At 45.1% G+C, this 18,942-nt stretch overlaps 1 protein-coding gene across 4 annotated transcripts in view; it reads left to right on the forward strand.

Annotated features, from left to right (window-relative positions):
• LOC116081738 (N-acetyllactosaminide beta-1,6-N-acetylglucosaminyl-transferase) overlaps positions 1–18,942 on the forward strand; it is a 103,191-nt gene that overhangs the window by 27,327 nt on the left and 56,922 nt on the right. The window contains exons 1-2 of one of the 4 annotated variants that reach the window (XM_031358389.1): positions 3,411–5,042; positions 7,158–8,169. The exons of 1 other annotated variant lie outside the window; for it this stretch is intronic. In XM_031358389.1, the coding sequence (XP_031214249.1) occupies positions 4,124–5,042; positions 7,158–7,258 (1,020 nt within the window). In that variant the 5' untranslated portion in view covers positions 3,411–4,123 and the 3' untranslated portion in view covers positions 7,259–8,169. Of the gene's footprint in view, positions 1–3,410; positions 5,043–7,157; positions 8,170–18,942 lie in introns of those variants that run through there. 2 more of the 4 variants (XM_031358390.1, XM_031358387.1) reach the window with 2 other exon arrangements.

The following is an 18,942-nucleotide window of genomic DNA, read 5'->3' on the forward strand; positions in this document are numbered from 1 at the left end:
AAAAAAAAAAAAAAAAAAAAAAAAAAGGGAAAAAAAAAGAAAGAAGGAAAGAAAGAAAGAAAAAAGACTTCTAGGCTGGCCTGGGCTACTACTCAAAGACAGGGCCACATCATGAAATCAAACTTTTAAGCAAACTATATAAAAGTGTCCTTCCAAAGAGAAGCCCTAAGCACCCATTTGAGTTCACCTCCTTCTGTCAGCCCTTTCTGCCTGGTTAACTTGAATCCCCCTCAATGTAACTCCATTAAATTTACAGCCCAGCCAACCAATCCTCTCCTAGTACCTTTTTTGCTACTATGTAACTTTTTTTTACCCTTTGGTTTTTTCGAGACAGGGTTTCTCTGTATAGCCCTGGCTGTCCTGGAACTCTGTAGACCAGGCTGGCCTGGAACTCAGAAATCTGCCTGCCTCTGCCTCCCAAGTGCTGGGATTAAAAGCGTGTGCCACCACCGCCCGGCTGCTACTATGTAACTTTACTAATCTGGTGTTTCTGTATGAACCCGTGCCTTCTCAAGCTCTTCCCTGAGTAAAGAATAATGATTAATTGGGGATGAAGAACAAGTCTCAGACCAATTAGGAAATCATAATGAGGAGTGTGTGTGTGTGTGTGTGTGTGTGTGTGTGTGTGTGTGTCAGTACCTGAAGCTCAGCAGAGGGAAGATGTGTGTGGGGAGCAAGCCAGAAAGCTTCCACCAGTCAGCCGCCCTGTCTTGCCTGGAGGTGTTCCTCACGTGATCTTTTTCTGCGAGCTTCTGAGTAACAGGATTAAGCCCAAACTGTTTGCTTTGCTTTTGCACAGCACCCAGGTCTTTCCTGCCTCCCTCACAGCTGACTGGGTGAGGCAAGTAGCAGCTTTCAGTTCTTGCTTTTATTCATTATTTTTTTGATTTGCCTCTATCTTGCTTTTTTCCTTAGGGTTTCACAGAATCAGGTGAGCTCTATCTTGTCCTTCTTTTAAGGAAAGGCCAAAGGTACTGAATGTCAAAAGGACAGGCCTTCTCATTCTCCATTGATCGATTGCTTTTAATTCTTTCCTTCTTTTTTTGGCAGTGCTGAGGACTGAACTCAGGGCCTCCTCACGCATCGTGTGGCTTGAGCTGTCTCTCCAACCCAGTTTAAAACCTTTTAAACTGCATTTTATTATTCTCTCACTTCCCTCTCTCTTTTTAAATTTCTATTTTAATTTCTGTGTTGAGATGGGGGTCTCATTAAGTTGCCCAGGCTGGCCTTGAACTTGATATCTTCCCTGTTTTTAGTCTCCAAAGCGCTGGGATAGCATGACTGTATTAGGTTCCAAGTTTTCTGTTGTTTCAAATAAACAATAATAAACAGTACTCTCTACATTTTGGAGCTGTGTTCTATATAGCTTAATAGCTTATAAGTCTCTCTCTCCCTCTCTCTCTCTCTCTCTCTCCCTCCCTCTCTCTCTCTCTCTCTCTCTCTCTCTCTCTCTCCCTCTCTCTCTCTCTGTGTGTGTGTGTGTGTGTGTGTGTGTGTGTGTGTATTTTCCCCTTGTTGTACTAGGTATTGAACCCAGGGCCCTCGTGGGTACTGAACAAGTGTTCTACCACTGAACTATCTATCCAGCCCTCAGAAAGAAGTCTTGAGTAGCGTTCACCACATAAAGGGTTCTGTGTGCAACAGAGACAATGTCTTTAAGATGGCCCCAGGGAAGGATAAGACTTGTCTAGCCTGATTAATTGGCTAGTTCAATAGTAATTGCTTCCAAAGTGGGGACCCAGGGCATGGTTGCTAAGAGCTGCAAGTATCAACTTTGCCCTTGACTGAAGAAAAAGGCAGGTAGGGAAGGCTGAGGCATCCTGTTTCAATAGTAAAAAGCTCACAGTCTCCATTCTGAATAAGCAGGCTGGACTGCAGCCTGATCAGAAGTAACATATTAGAGGTAACAGGCATCCTCTAACATGATAGCCAGTTTTGCAAAACATTCTCCTATAGGGATTTGTAATCCAGGACCTGGGAGTTGGGAAAATTGGTTCAAGGGCAGGCAAAAGAGGAGCAATCACTACATTTTTGTACTGTAAACAGCGCCATTGGCAGTCTTGGGTTGACTTCAGAAGCATTCTGAGAATTCGTATTTTGGGCAGTATCTGTGTATCTTAATAAAGTAATGTCATTAATGTTTATCCACCCCAGTCTGTGCAAATCTGAACCTCCATGCTATTGGCCACTTGGAAAGGGTAATGTAAACAGATTCAGTTACCCTAATTAAGTTATGTATCTGTATACTGAATGCTTTGTCAGGCTGCAACTATTTCAGCATTCATTCTAAGCCGAAGGCAGTGCCAGAATGAAATTACTGATGCCAAAATTACCCTCTGTTGTTTAGACACAGCAGACGTAATAACCTAATATTTAACAGTGTTATTTTTGGAAAAAGGATGAAGCCAGAGATTGAACTGTCCTTTGCCCTACACCAAAGAAGATAATGGAAGGAGAGTGAGCCGCTTTACAAAATGGCTGCAATTTCTTTTACAACTGACCTAAAGACCCAGGGGAGGGTTTCTCAGAATATTTGTTTGAGGCAGGTGCAGGGAGAGTTTAGTAAGAGGAAAGAAAAATAATATGTAAGCAGGAAAAACAAAACATGTAAATAAAACCTGGAAGAATGAAACTCCATCTCAGAAGAAGGCATGCCGTGGGGCTGGAGTCTGGGTGCTTGGAATGTCAAGTTCCTACTGGTAGGAAGGGATCTGCATGCTGTGCTAGTCTAGACTATGCAGAAGGGAGACTGGGTAGCGAAGGACACTCTTCACAGGCTGGAATGAAAACTCATCTCCCACTGCAAGTCAACCCATAGGGTATGGACTCTCGCTTGTGAAGTGCAGACAAATAGTGAAGGAAAATGGAAAGGCAGCCAGCAGTCAAGAGGACGCTTAAAACTGCATCTAAATGTAGGAGGTGGAAAGTTGGATGTGAATGTGTAAATCCTGAAAGCCCAGCTCTTGGGAGGTAGGGGCTGGAGGATCAGGGTTTCAGAGCTAGCTAGCTTCTGCTACGTTGTAAGTTCCAGCCCTCAGAAATTGCCTGAGAATTGATTGCCTGAGACCCTGTTTTTTGTTTTGTTTTGTTTTGACTATAAAGTCATGGAGATAGGAGAGCTTTAGAGTGGTCTCTGAGTGCTTAAAGCCTTAACGTTCTTTGTTTAGATGTAGATCTGAACGTCCTTTGCGGCCTTGATTCAAGCTCTTTTCTGTGAAGCCTTCAGGTCTCATCCAAATTAGACGGTACAGTTCACTACTTACTGGCCCATTCTGTAACACCGGGGCAGAGGCCGGAGTACGACGAGAGGGGAGCTCTAGTCAAAGTCACCCCCCTCCCCCGACCCCCCTCTGCCCTGTCAGATCCCTTAGGACCGGAACTCCTCCTCCTGGGAGCTCTTGTTTTGGAAACTGGTGGGGTGGGGCCAGAAAACATTACAATGGAGCTGGGATGGAGGAGGTGTACTTTTATTTCAGATTGTGTCATTCGAGTAGAGTCTCCCGGAACAGCAACTAACAGAACCGAGGCTGTTTTAGATCCCCTGGGTTGTTAACCTGGCGCTCCGGGAGAGTAAGCAACTGAGCTGACGAGAGAGGCAGTGGAGGAAGGTAGGAAGCCCTTCGCACGCCTAGCCTGGCTCATCCCATCCACTTTAGGTTTTGCCGTGCTGATTGTGACACGAGGAGAAAGAACTAGGAGAGACCCATGAAGGAAAGGAACGAGAGGGGAGGTGAGAAACTCAATTGAAAAAGAGGTAGCAGGGAAAGTAAAAGTCAGCAGATGCAAATCGGGAGGCCAGAGGACGAGGAAAAGGCTGGGCTTCGGCAACCTGCTGGCAGCCTTTAGACAAAGGAGGTTTGAGAGAGAGGCGGGATCAGATTCTAATATCAGCTCGTGGAGAGAGCCAGCTGCTGGGCTCCGGGAGATGAAACGGCCGGAATTCACAGTGACTGGAGCGTGTGCCACAGCGACAGCTCCCAGGAAAAAGTAAGTCTGGGGAGGGATCGGTCTAAATTCATAGTGACTGGAGCATGTACCACAGCGAGAGCTCCCAAGAAAAAGTAACTCTAGGGAAGGATTTGCAAAGCTTGTCGGACTCTGACATCGAAACCCTCTTTGAGGCATGCCTCCGTCCATGCGCTACTTCTTCATAGTGTCTGTGACTACTGTCATCGTTTTTATTGTGCTCTACGTGTTAAGTTTTGGGGGAGATCAAAGCTACCAGAAGCTGAACATCTCAGACTCCGTGATGTTGGCTCAGGTGTGCACATCCTTCATCAACGGGAAAAGCCTGTTCCTGTGGAGAAACAAACTAATGATTCACGAGAAGTCTTCTTGCACAGAATATGTGACCCAAAGCCACTATATCACCGCCCCTTTATCTCAGGAAGAGCTCGATTTTCCTTTGGCATATGTCATGGTCATCCATCACAATTTTGACACTTTCGCGAGGCTCTTCAGAGCAATCTTCATGCCTCAAAATATCTACTGTGTTCACGTGGACGAAAAGGCAACAGCCGAATTCAAAGGTGCCGTAGAACAGTTAGTGAGCTGCTTCCCCAATGCCTTTCTGGCTTCTAAGATGGAGCCGGTGGTCTATGGTGGGATATCCCGGCTCCAGGCAGACCTGAACTGCATCAAAGATCTGTCCACCTCCGAGGTCCCCTGGAAGTACGCCATCAACACCTGTGGACAAGACTTCCCCCTGAAAACCAACAAGGAGATAGTTCAGTACCTGAAAGGACTTAAGGGGAAGAATCTCACTCCGGGGGTGCTGCCTCCAGCTCACGCGATTGGAAGGACCAGGTACGTCCACCGGGAGTACCTGAGCAAAGAGCTTTCCTATGTGATCAGAACCACCGCTCTGAAGCCTCCACCTCCCCACAACCTCACCATTTATTTTGGCTCCGCCTATGTCGCCCTGTCGAGAGAGTTTGCTAACTTTGTTCTCCATGACCCAAGAGCGGTTGATTTGCTCCATTGGTCCAAAGATACTTTCAGTCCCGATGAGCATTTCTGGGTGACACTCAATAGGATTCCAGGTATGTGAGAGTCCATGTTTCATGCAAAGGAGAGGCCCACAGACCCCTTTATCCACAAGTGACACATTTCAGGGTTCAACCCATCTTGCATGGAAAATATTCGGGGAAAAAAACTAACAGGTGTCTATATTGAGTGTGTGTAAACTTCCTTGTGATTTTTTTGTTTTTTTGTTTTGTTTTGTTTTGTTTTGTTTCGAGACAGGGTTTCTCTGTATAGCCCTGGCTGTCCTGGAACTCACTCTGTAGACCAGGCTGGCCTCGAACTCAGAAATCCACCTGCCTCTGCCTCCCAAGTGCTGGGATTAAAGGCGTGTGCCACCACTGCCCCATGTGATTTTTTTTTAAACAATGCAGTTTAACAATTATCACATGGCGTTTACACTGAGTTAGGTGTTACAGTCATGTGGAGAACATGCCAGTATACAGAAGGGTATCCATAGATTATATGAAAACATTGCACCATTTGATACAAAGGACTCACTCATCTGCAGGTTTTCATCACCCAAAGGGAGCCTGGCACCAATCCCCTAGGGATGCTGATGGGTGGCTGTGTTTAAAGGACTTTGGAATAATCTGCCTCTTTAAAAATAGAGAATAGAGATGTAAACTGCAGTGTAGAATCCTCACCCTGTACTTTCTGAATGCACATGATGCTTTGTAGGACCACTCCCAAGCAATGCCTTCCTGTGCAGCACCGCAGCTTATGTCTGTCATAGTCATCTCTTAGACCTGTATTTAGCTCATTCTAGAAGTTTTTCTTCTCCACTAATTTGTCAGAAATCCTCTTAGCCCAAAATCTTTGTCAGGGCTGCCCTCTTGCCTACCCCTAGAGCACTTTGGCTCTCACTTGACAGACCTCAGCTCTCAGAGGAGGGCTACTCTAACTCCTCTCCACTGCCTGCCCCTCCCTCACCCACAGCCATGGGCCACACCCCTGCCCAGTTTTCCCTGCAGACTCACAATGTAGAGCAAACATACATATTGATCTGCATGGATTTGCTGCTCATCTTTTCTGTAGGTGCTCCATAAAGTTGAGGTCATGTTCTGTCTTGATGACTGCTGTACCCTCTGGGATTATATCACACAGCAACTGTTCAGTAGGTTCACATTAGATGGAAGAGTGTAGAAAAGCAGGTGTTGAGTGAATGAAGGGCAAAATATGGGGCTTTACTATGTATGGGGTCACAACTGTGGAAAACCCAGAATGCTGAGAGGTATTTGAACTCATGCAAGTATCATTACATTGTGTGATACACACACACACACACTCACACACACACACACACAGACACACAACATACACATATTTAACACACGAATGTAACACAGACATACACACATGTAACACAGACACATGCAAACCTATAATGAACACACATATAACACAAAGCAGGTGTTATATATGTAATACACAGACACATGTAACACAGACACACATGCAACACACAAACATGCATGTAACATAAACACATATAAGACACATGTGTGTGTTATATATGTTACTCAGAGACACATGTAACACACAGGCACACATGTAAAACAAGCATGTACATGTAACACACATGCACATGTGCATAATACACATGCACATGTAACACACACACACATATCTTGGGGATGGAGAGATGGCTCAGCAGTTAAGACCACATATTACTCTTCCAGAGGACCAGAGTTCAATTCCTGACACCCATATAGGATCTCTTACAACCATCTGAAACTCCAGTTCCAGACTCTAACTCTGGCCTCCACAGCTACCTACAATTCCATGCAAGTATTTGTACAGCATACTCACATACACACAACATTTTAAAAATAAATTTTATAAAAAAATTCTTTTACTTCATACAAATAATGATATTCCAAGACAAGTCCAGTTGTTTTTTTTCATCAAAATGTTTTACCTTTCATAAGTGACTAGATAGATTATTTTTATTATTTATTTATTTATTTATTTATCGAGACAGGGTTTCTCTGTGTAGCCCTGGCTGTCCTGGAACTCACTCTGTAGACCAGGCTGGCCTCGAACTCAGAAATCCACCTGCCTCTGTCTCCCAAGTGCTAGGATTAAAGGAGTGTGCCACCACTGACCAGCTTACTTTTATTTATTTTGTGTAGGGGAGTGCAGAGTGTGCCACTGCAGAGATGTGGATGCCACATTGTCATCCTCTGTACCCCAAGAAACCAAGTTTGGCCACTTGCCCTCAATAATCCAATGAACACAGCCACATTAACAGTAAAATGCACAAAGCGTTTTTCTCCACTGTGATCACAGTGGAGTGGGGGACCACAGGGCTTCATTAGCTCTCTTTAACTTCTTGGGGCACATACTGTGACCCCAAGTGTGGTAATGAGGACAGCTTTTGGGAGTTGGCTTGCTCCTTTCACCACGTGGGTCAGTCTTGGCATCAGGTGCCGTAACCTGCTGAGCCATCTCACGAGCCCTGGAATCACAATCCTCAAAACATATATAAAACGTCACGGCATTTCTTTGGAAGGCAACGGCTTGCTTTGGACTCAGTGAAAAAGACAAAGTGGATTGCTAATGAACTAGACCGCACTGTTACGCAGACAGAAAAGCAATCATTGTTCTGCCATTGGGGGAGCGCCAAGTTAGGAATGCTGGTAAGTGCTCTGGGCCAGCAGAGCCAGGCTTGCTGGGCAATCAACAGACTCATGTTCTGGAAAATACCAGGGGGTTTGGTCTCTGAATGCCAATGGGACTGGCAGAGCCACCTAACTGAAGCACACAGCATGCCCTCTCATCTTTTTACCTTTGAGCTGCTGTCTCTATCATTGGCAAGTAATTTGGGGAACATTAAGCACTTAAAGGACGATTTTCATACTTAAATATTTATTTTCTTTCTATTTCCAGTATTCTTTTAAAATTCATGAGAGTTGGAGTCTAGCCATGGGCACCTTGGGTATGATATTGAGTGTAATAAGGTCATTAAGTAACTTTGCCAAACTATGGCTTGTGACTTCTTTCTTTCTTTCTTTTTTTTTTTTTAAATAAAGGAGAAGGCCAGGGATGCTGGCACCTGCTTGTAATCTCAGTACTCAAGAGAGGAACAAGGATTTGAATTCAAGGACAGCCAGCTTAGCCATCAGGGTCCTGCCTCAGAAACAAGGAGAGAGAGAGAGAGAGAGAGAGAGAGAGAGAGAGAGAGAGAGAGAGAGAGAAAGAGAGAGAGAGAGAGAGAGAGGCAGGTATGAGATTGGGTTTTGGTTTCTGTTAAATATATCTGATTACTTCAGCCAGAGGTGGTCAGTTTGGTCCATGTCAAATCAGTACCAAAAAGTCAAGGACAGAAGAACCCTCTTTTCTTCTCAGCCCCCTTCCTTTCCCCTACCAGTCAATAGACAAGACTAGAGATAAAGAATGACCAGTATAGAGTAGGGCTGGAGAGATGGCTCAGCAGTAAAGAGCACTGACTGCCCTTCCAGAGGTCCTGAGTTCAACTCCCAGCACCCACATGGTGGCTCACAGCCATCTGTAATGGGATCCGACGCCCTCTGCTGGTGTGTCTGAAGACAGCTCAGTGTACTCACATAAAAAAAAAAAAGCCAGGCGGTGGTGGCGCACACCTTTAATCCCAGTGCTTGGGAGGCAGAGGCAGGTGGATTTCTGAGTTCGAGGCCAGCCTGGTCTACAGAGTGAGTTCCAGGACAGCCAGGGCTACACAGAGAAACCCTGTCTCGAAAGAAAAAAAAAAAGACCAGTATCACTAGGAGAGTGTCATCCCAGTGTACGGATGCTGGAGCAGGAGGGTTCCTTGAGCCCAAAAGTTTGAGGCTATTAGATATACCCCATCGTTAAAATAAAATAACTAACTCTTTGGTTGAGGAGTCTAGTGTGGGTATGCTAGCATCTGCCTTCTCACAGAGACAAAGTATAACCTTAAGGAAAGGTTGGAAATTCATTCATCTCTAGCTGCAAAACTGAGGTCCAGGCAGTCCAGGTCCAGGTCCAGGTCTACTCGTGGCACCCTTTGCAGAAGATACAGTGCCAGAACATCATCAGATCTCCCACACAGCACCTGTAGTAATACAAGTGGCAGTGCTCAGAGCCCGAGGTGCTGGTCTCCCTGCAGGAGCCGAGGGAGGCCGCTTCTCAGCTGAGCAGCTCCCCGAGAAGGAAGGGCAGCCCCTGCCAGTGGCCTGACTGCTCTGCGTGGAACGCACTTCAGGATACTAGGACACTTCCTGGGGTTCTGCCTTCTTCCTTTCTTGGACAGTTGGGAGCATCCTGGTTTGGAGAGAAAGGAAATCCTGTTTCTTAGGTGCGGCCTTCCCAAATTGCAAGTGAATTAGAGAACAAGCCATTAAAAGAACTCTCCGATCTTCAAATCGATGTAAAATGTAATCGTGTGCTTGGCTAATTCCAGCATTTGAAACGACAGAATGATCTTTGCACTTTAAAATTCAGGGAGTGTATCTGCTTCTGTACTCCCAGATAGCTTTTAATCCCATTAGCTAGCTCAGTGTCACCTTTTCACCTTTTAAAGGGGACGCTCCTGAGTGCCAACGCTTTATGTCCATGTCTGAACGGTGTTATTTCTTCCTTGAAAGTCATCACCTGCTTGTCTCCTGGAGACTGCAAAGGGTTTGTGTTGGAAGGACACTGCCCAAATGTATCACTTCCCCAAAGCATTCCCAGGAGAAATATGACTGAGAGGTTTGGTGGCATCTGATATGGTGTCAGAAAACAAAGTATGAATCATTCAAGAGGCTGAAAGGCTCCTACAGAGACAGCCCTGGGTCACGTGACATCACTCCTCTCTTGTTTTCTTGGTTCTTGAGTTGTAATTCTGTGGAGAGAATAGCTCATTTCTTAGGGGCTTTTGTTTGTTTGTTTGTTGTTTTTGGTTTTTTGTTTGTTTGTTTGTTTTGGTTTTTCCAGATAGAGTTTCTCTGTGTAGCCCTGGCTGTCCTGAAACTCACTCTGTAGACCAGGCTGGCCTCTAACTCAGAAATCCACTTGCCTCTGCCTCCCAAGTGCTGGGATTAAAGACATGCACCACCACTACCCAGGATTTCTTAATTTTTTAATCACTGCAATAGAAATGGTGTCTGAGCTGGGATGTAGCTCAATGGTATGGTGCTGGACTGGCACATGCCTGATGGTTTCCGTCCTTAATACAGAGAAACAAGCCGGCGGTGGTGGCACATGCCTTTAATCCCAGCACTTGGGAGGCAGAGGCAGGTGGATTTCTGAGTTTGAGGCCAGCCTGGTCTACAGAGTGAGTTCCAGGACAGCCAAGGCTACACAGAGAAACCCTGTCTCGAAAATACCAAACAACAAGTAAAAACAGCTTAAGGGCTGGCCCAAAATTAGCCAGACCGGGTGATCTCACCTTCTTAGAAAACTGAGGAACTTCCGTGTGGGAAGGCAGAGCTCGAGGCCAGCCTGGTCTACAGAGTGAGTTCCGGGACAACTTGGGCTACACAGAGAAATGCTGTCTCAAAACAAAACAAATAAACAAAAGTTGAAGAACTAGGGAAGAACAGCGTGAGTCAGAATGAGAACGCTTAAGAATGAGGGATAAAATTGAGATGCTACTTTAAGGTAGAGGGCTGGAAGTGTAGCTCAGTGGTAGGACCCTTGCCTAGTAGGCGAGGCCCTTAAGAAAAAGATGGGGAAAGGGAGAAAAAGAAGGAGAGACAGGTGGAATGGGATGAAGAGAAGGGGCAGAAGAGGGAATTGGGAGGAGGGAGAGGAGAGAGAGGGTGATGGAAGGGAGGGGCAGAAGGGGAAAGGAGGGTGGGGGCAGGGAGGAGAGGCTGGAGAGGAGGCGGGGATTGGGAACTAGTAAGTAGAGGAAAAAAAAGAGGACTAGAGGAGAGAGGAGGAAGGGAAGATAAGATGCTTGGGATGATCCCAAAAAGGTCCAAGGGTCCCAGTCTCAGCCCTTCTTCAAAACTCCAGGGAGCATGTCTGCTATTCTTAGGTGGCTCTCGTGCAAGTTGGGGAGCCGACCTTGTCCCTTCTGGCAGCCCTCTCAGAGGAGGCCCACTGGGATCCCAGGTTGCTGACACTAGGGAGCTTCAGGTGTGGAGGCCACCTGTCTTGTCATCCATCACTTGCTGTGCGCTCTGTTACCTGCCACCTTGAGGAGAGGCTGGGGGGGGAGGGAGGAAGGCGGGTTCCAGCACTTCCAGTTCTGCCCTGTTCTCGTTTGCCTGCCCAAGAAAGAGCTCTAGAGGCCTTGTAGCTCTAAATGGCCATGTAGCACTGTATGACCATGGCGTGTTGTGTTGTGCTTTGTTGTACTTGGGGGTGGGGGCTGGAAATGAAGGCAGGCAAGGCACCCGCATGCTATGAGAGATCTCTCCCGTGGAAGCGTCCCACCCCCAAGCTCCTCCCGAAGATTTCTGGCTCAAGCCTTGTGAAACGATTCCCCATCTATGGAAGTGTTAGCTGATGTAGTTTTTCCACAGCCTGCTGGGAGAGCTAAGTTGTCTTTTCTCCCTTCAGGGCAGGTCTGATTCTAAGAAAAAGATCAAGTTACTTAGGCTTCTTACTTCCCCCTCCCCAAACTGCCTTATTTGTTCTTAGGAGTCATTTGCAGATCTGACCTTTCTCTGTGGTGATTGTTTCCCTTATACAGTGTTCTTATTTGCTTCTCCCCCACCCCCATTTGTGTGTGTGTGTGTGTGTGTGTGTGTGTGTTTGTGTATGCACATTTCAATGCTTCTTTGTCAAACAAACGATCTCCACTTTAGAAGAGATCACATGATCCTCCTCATATTTTAAATTCTAAAAATAACGTGTTTCCTACTTTGATTTATCTTGCTAGCTTTATTGTGACCCATTCTTTGGGAGAGTGTGTTAGCATTTTAGGCTGCGAGTGCCAGTGTAATAACCGGCGTGGGTAACCCCATTCTCGAAGAACCAAGAAAGAGACCCGCTGCAAAAGCATGAGGTTAATTTATTAATTGAAAGTGGTATACCAGGGTCAACTCTGTAATGGTGACCAGAGAGACCAAGAGGAAACAAGGCTCTAAGCTTTTATACCGTTTCAGAACAGAGTTTTACAACTTACAAAGTTACAATTTACAACATGGGTAGTTACACTTTATCTTGTTCATTGTTCTTTAGTTTCTATTGATCTTTTCTCCCAGTTAGGAGAAGACACCTGTGACTCTCAGGACGGGTGGGGGAGATCCTCTCTACCGGGGGAATGTCTCTTGGAAACTTGCATTCCTTGAGGATGGATGTTTGCTTGGTAAACTCTTCTAAAAACCCCCTTTGTCTTAAGGATAAGTGGACTTCCTTGCTGTCTGGTATCTTTTTGGGGTATCTCCTTTTGGCTCAATTTCTACACCAGCAACACAGCTCAAAGTAGCTTAAATAAATCCCAGGGCTTAACTCATGAAGGTGCATCCCAAAGGTCTGGCTTGGCCTCCACATCAATTGGGCTCAAGGGGTAAAACAAAGTGTTCAGTATCTTTCTTACAGAATCCTCTCTCCATGAGGCGACCAGCCGGCCCTCCATGTTTGCCCAAATCTGAGGGACAGGGTACAGGGACTGGGACTTTAATGGCTAGAACTAGACCTGTCCTGGGCAACATGAATGTGCTGGTCTCTCTGTCTCTGTCTTGCTATGTCTGAGCTTCCCGTGGGCAGATTTTCTCCACACTGTGTCAGACAGGCCAGAAATAGCTCCAGCTTTACTTGGTTTGGCTTCTCTGGGAGGAAGGGAAGAGCATGGAGGACTGACTGCACACTGGCTCTTCTTTGCCCATATTCCCGTCAGTAATAAAGCCAAGGACTGAAAAGGGCTGACATAACTTTCTTGGTCATTGTTCTACCCTGAAACTAAAGGCACGGGGCCAGGGTGCAGGACAGACAGAAGCACACGCCTGTCTCCTTGGTGTTAGAAGGAAACCACCTATGTGGCTTTAACAACCTCAAAAATTACAACTTGGAAATTTATTTTTGTGGGAAAGGTATAACCTCATCATCCCATCTTTCTCCTTCAGAAACTATTTATTTTTAATATATATTATTTTAATTATTTCTTTGAGAATTTCATACATGCATATAACAATGTGTTTCAATCATAATTACTCCATTCCTCTCCCTAACTTCTCCCAGATCCATTCCTTACCTCCCTGCCTGCTTCCAATTGTATAGTGTTTGTTTTGTTTTTTATAACCTTGACTCCAATATATGCTTCTGGTTCTGGGGCAATCTACCAGAAAATGGTCAACCTAACAGGAGCTACATCCTTAAAGAAAATTGACGGTCCCTCTCCCAGAAACCATCACAGGTCAACAGCTCCTCTGTGAGGGGCAGGGCCTGTGGAGCCACCCTTCCCCAACCTGTGCTGGAATGCTGTGATCTTGTGGCGGTCTTAGTCATCCATAGCTACTGTGAGTTCATGAGTAGAATTGTCATGTCCCAGAAATGATGTGTCTTCGAATTTCCCCAATTGAAACCTCTAACACTTACAAATTTTCCACCCTTTCTTCCACAACAGTCTCTGAGCTTTCACTGGTGGATGGGTGGGTGGTGGATGAGAGTGATTGTCTCATTTGTGGCAAAGCACCTTGCAGGTATTCATTCTCTGCACTTTGATCAATTTTTAAGTTTCCATATTCCACTGCACAAAGAAATGTCTTTGATGAGGTCTGAGAGCCACATTCATCCATAAGAAAAGAAATTCAGATTTAGAGAGTCAATTTAGCAAAGAAATAATGGGTTCACCCTGTGGCCTGTGAGCTTTACAACCATTGGTTCTTAGCCAGATTCACAGTCACAGGCATGCGTTTCTTCCTGGGAAATGGGTCTTAAAGCCATTAGAAGGCAGTTGGTTTACCTTTATAACATTTATGCTATGTTCATATCCATGAGCATATATTGCCCTGTCAGTTATTGCTGTAGTTCACAGGAGTCACAGCTGGGTAGGACTGTTGATGAATTCCCTTCCTTTCAGAGGCCTACATAGCACCTTCTAATACTATGGAAGCCAGCCAGAAGGGAGGAAGCTTCCTGGTCAGTATCAACGCTATCTCTCCATGACCTGTGGCTGAAGTGTGTCTTTTGTAATAGGGCCTTACCATTAAGCTCTGTAGGCAACCAAGAGCAATGACAGGAGCCTGTATTATTTTGAGGGTCTCTAGGATATCCCTGACCAACAACTGGAGGGATGTATTCCACACACTGGGTTTCTTTTTTGGCAACCTAAATGAGAAGGGAAGTTCGAGTAGGAAGTGGGATGGGAAAGTTAGGGTGTAGGAGGAGGTGTACCTAACTCTAAGGATGTTTGAAAAAAAACCACATGGAAACTTAGAAGCTTCCTAAATATATGCAATATATATGTGCACACACACACACATGTCCCTAAATATAAAACGTATCTGTACATATTTCCACACATATATACACACATATACATGCACATATGAAGAGTGTAATTGAGTTAGCCTACACAGGGAATAATGCACCTCCCCAAAGCTATAGAAACCTTGTAATCAGCCAGGCAGTGGTGGTGCATGCCTTTAATCCCAGCACTTGGAAGGCAGAGGCAGGTAGATTTCTGAGTTCGAGGCCAGCCTGGTCTACAGAGTGAGTTCCAGGACAGCCTGGGCTACATAGAGAAACCCTGTCTTGAAAAACCAAACCAACCAACCAACCAAACAAACAAAACCTTGTAATCATAATGTGACTTCATTGTGTGTGAACATACTTAGTTTGCAAGAGAACCTCATGCTTGATCTCCTTCAGTGTCTATAAGAATCCTATAAAAAAGGAGTGCTACTGTTCCCAATGTATAGATGAGGAAATTTAACATAACAAAACATGGCTGGGGAGGAGTGATAAAGCACCAAGTGCATTGGCCTGTCATACAGTGCTAGAGGGGTTGCCTAGGATGCTCAAGGCCCTGTGTTTGATCGCTGGAAACTCAAACATATGTGCACAATGATATATGTGTATGAAATGTCACAGTGACGCTCATTTCTTTCTATGCTAACCTAAATAAATAAATAATAACTTAACCAGAGAGAAACCTTAAGTATACTTATACTCAATCTACAGTAAACAGAAACATATGATAAACAAAGTAACAACAGATTATGTGCTAATTTAAAATTGAACCTACTTTTATTAATCCTTCATTTAATTATCACAATAACTCTAAGAGTCCAGATAATGATAGGGCAGATTCATATTTTATTAAGCTGTGGAATGGTTGTATAATTGGACCCAAAAGAGTTTTTCCCTTTCCTCCTCCTAATGGTCTATTTTCTCAGCAATCTTGGCTTTTTCATGTGAGCAGAGATACAAGAGAAGACAAGGGAATGCACACCTGCTGAACATCTGCCTTTGGTCCACACCGTCTCTGTTGAGTCGTCTCGGGAATCCTGTTGCGTGGGCACTTGAATCGATGCTTTGCAAATGGGAAGATAAACTCCAGGCAGCTCAGTAACAAACATTGTGCTCTACACACTGGAAGCCAGACAGCGCACACACAGCTGGTGCCTAGCTAGCCGTGCCACAGATCAATGCTTCCCACTACCCTCTGTAGAGGTACAGAATACCCTCTGTTCTAGAGGGAATTCTACCCCTAAGATCTCTTCCACTGCCTCTTGACCTCACTTACAGGGATTTGGCTTTGTCTGGGACTCAGGCTTCCAGTTCAGAGAGTTACCAAGTCAGAGTCCTAAGTTTCCCAGCCCCAGCCACACATATGTCATTTGTCAAGTTTGGTCTTAGAGAGCCGGTTTAGCCCACGTGCTAAGAGCATACACTCTGTAGCCCAAAATTTGAATCTGGGTTCTGCTATTTGCAAGTTGTGTGACCTTGAATAAGTTAGCCAGCTTTTGTATTCCAGTTTCTTTGTCTGTAAGACGAGGAAAACCATATATGTCAAATACATGATGAGGGCTTAGTCAGTTATACCAGGGCTGTGAAGAAGGGCTGATGTGTTACCGTTTGTGGTAACAGCAGTACAGCTTGTGTATCCCACACTTGAACTGTCTGGATCCAGAAATGGTTCAGATTTTAGAAGTTTTAAAATCCTTATATGATGTAATGTACTAAAGATGGGAATCAAGTCCAAACATGAAACTCACATATATTTCATATACATGGCCTTGAGATAATTTCAAATAATGTGCAGTATTTTTAATAACTTGGTGCACAAATTTCTGTGATGAAATTCTCCATTTGTTTTCTTCTAGTATTTAGAGTACTTCAGATTTAAAAACTTTGGACTAAGGATGCTAAATGGAGAATTCAGTCAGTATATACGTGTGGAGCTGGATGCCGTTCTAGAGTTTAGTCATGAGTATGACAAGAGAAGCTCCTACGTTATGGAGTGACTATTCTAGAAAATCCTAGAAGCTAAGCAAGAACATTAGAGATATGAAAGGGCTTTTTATTATTACTGTTTTCTTGTCATAAGAGAGTGTCAGATTTCCTTGAAATGGAGTTACAATTGTGAGCTGTCATGTGGGTACTGGGAATTGAACAGGAATCCTCTCAAAGAACAGCCAGTGCTTTTAACCTCTGAGCCATCTCTCCAGCCTCGAAGGGGCATGTTTAGATCAGGTGGGTTACAAAAGCTTCTTAGAAGGGATATCATACTGTGTGTCATGAAAGCGTGTCATTCACACTCTTGGGGGAAAAGTCACAGGCAGAGAGCATTAGGGGCTTCGGAGTCTCTGTGGTGAGAGTCAGGAAGTAGCCAGTGCAGCTACTGGAAATGAAGGAGACAGAGCTGGGGCTGAGGTAAAATGGGTGGAGCATGACCCTCGTAGGCACTTGTGAATGTCCTGGAATAATAAATCCTTAATAGCGCCTACTCCCAGGGAGTAAGGGCAAATGAAGCCAGAGGGTGAGGTAATGCCAGCACTAGGTATGGGCATTCAATAAACTGTACTTAGCCGCCAGCACTCCAGACATCAGCTGCCTCCATTCCTGCCCTCGTGCATTTCTGAGTTCCTCTCTCTTACAATAACATATGTCTTCTAAAACTGCCTCCACTCCAGATAGCTTTAAACAATAATTTATATTCTTCGTTTACTAAGTGTGGGTGTGCATGTGCCACGGCACAAGGGTGGAGGTCAGAGAACAACTTCTACTCAGTTCTGTCTTTCCACTGTGGGTTCTGGGCATCTGTCTAATGGGACAAATGCCTTTATCTGCTAAGCCAGCTTACCTTTCCAGGACACTTCAGCTTACCCTCCAGTGGCAGAATGAGCTTTATAAAAGCATCTCTTGTCACATGGTCTCTCCTCTCCATATGCAGCCACTCCTATAGTGTGAAACCCTAGCCTGCTGGACCCACGATGCTCACTGCCATCTGCAGTGTGGACTTTCCAGTGCCTCTTTCTACCTGTGCCCTGTCCTTTTTACATTACTCTACCAGATGCCTTGTGGAGCGCAGCTATGCCATATCCAGCTTTCCTGACACCATCTGTGCCATTCCCTGCTGGGATAGGATGTTCCTTTTGTCTCCCCCACACCTGACTGGCAGATGTTTTTCCTTTTAAGATGCAACTTAGAATCACATTTAGAAAGCCTGTTCTCGTCCTCCCTCCTCGGGGCTCCCACGCTCCGGCTGTCAGTCTCGCTTTACTCCTGTCTTGAACGTTCCTAGGTAGCAACTGCTCATGCCCAGTTTTCCTTAGAGAGACCACAACCACTGATACACAAGCACGCTTCCTACAGTGGAGATTTACCTCCATGTCATCTGCCTATGCGCAACTGGATGATGACAGATTGCCTGACTTTCCCCTGAGGACCGACACAGAAATGCCTACTCACTCCAGATAGCCTCACAGCACACCAGAGAAAGGATTCCAGTCAAGCAGAGGAGTGGGTAAGGGGCTACTTGAAGAAGGTTACTACCAGGAACATGGGAGCTGTTATCATGAGAGCCTGAGAGCTGTGTCCCTTGGATTTCCTGTATAACTTGCAGAACGCACACAGCTGAAGACTCTTCTCCTATAGCAGTCATTTACTGTTTCTGTAACACTCTAGAGGGATCTTAAGAGTTCTGTAAGTTTCTGTGAGTTTCATAAGCCTCCAAACCTCCTTCCTCTCTCCAAGAGAAAAAGTGTCAATGCGTACACTCTTATGTAGGTTTATTTACTTATTATTTGAGTCTTCACTTTGTCATCCAGGCTAGCCTCAGACTCATGTCCCGCCTTTCTTGGCTTTCCAAGTACTAACATTACAGGTATGTGCCCATGCCCAGATTTTATGTAAACGTAAATGGTGGGGATCAGCCCAGCTTGATCTGCATTGCACTCCATGAGTCTGGGGTCCAGAGAAAGGCAGGAACTCTGCTTATCACTCTGCCGAGGTCTGGTCCTGAGGCTGGTTAATGTTAAAGCACAGTGAAGGTCTATGGCATAAGAGCCTCAACTCTAGCTAACTTCTTCGACTGTTGCTCATTAGGAGAAATAGACATCTGGAGCAAGATTAAAGGGGAATTTGTCTGTGTTAGAATGGTGGAGAGACTGCATGTCATCTTGGTATGACATATCCCCGAGGAATTGTCCCAAAGGGATTAGGAGTGTTAACATCACCGTTTTCCATTAATGCGCTGACTTTGTCACCTGACCCCTATGAAGATGTACAAACTGCTTTAACAATTTGATTCACTAAATGTATAGAGCAGCTAGCAATTGCCAGTACCACGGGAAAATTCATTATTTTTTTTCCATGCAATCCAATGCATTGTCCACAATGCAATATGTAGCCTCCTTCTTCTGGAGTTGTTACAGCTTTTTTTCTTTTCCTAGAAGCTGTTTTTACTTAACAAGGCAGATGGGATAAAAGTGCTGGACAGAGATGGCTCAGCAGTTAAGAACACTGGCTGGGGCTGGTGAGATGGCTCAGCGGGGAAGAGCACCGACTGCTCTTTGGAAGGTCATGAGTTCAAAT

The sequence above is a fragment of the Mastomys coucha genome, unplaced genomic scaffold (assembly GCF_008632895.1).
Source record: "Mastomys coucha isolate ucsf_1 unplaced genomic scaffold, UCSF_Mcou_1 pScaffold7, whole genome shotgun sequence".
Taxonomy (NCBI): domain Eukaryota; kingdom Metazoa; phylum Chordata; class Mammalia; order Rodentia; family Muridae; genus Mastomys; species Mastomys coucha.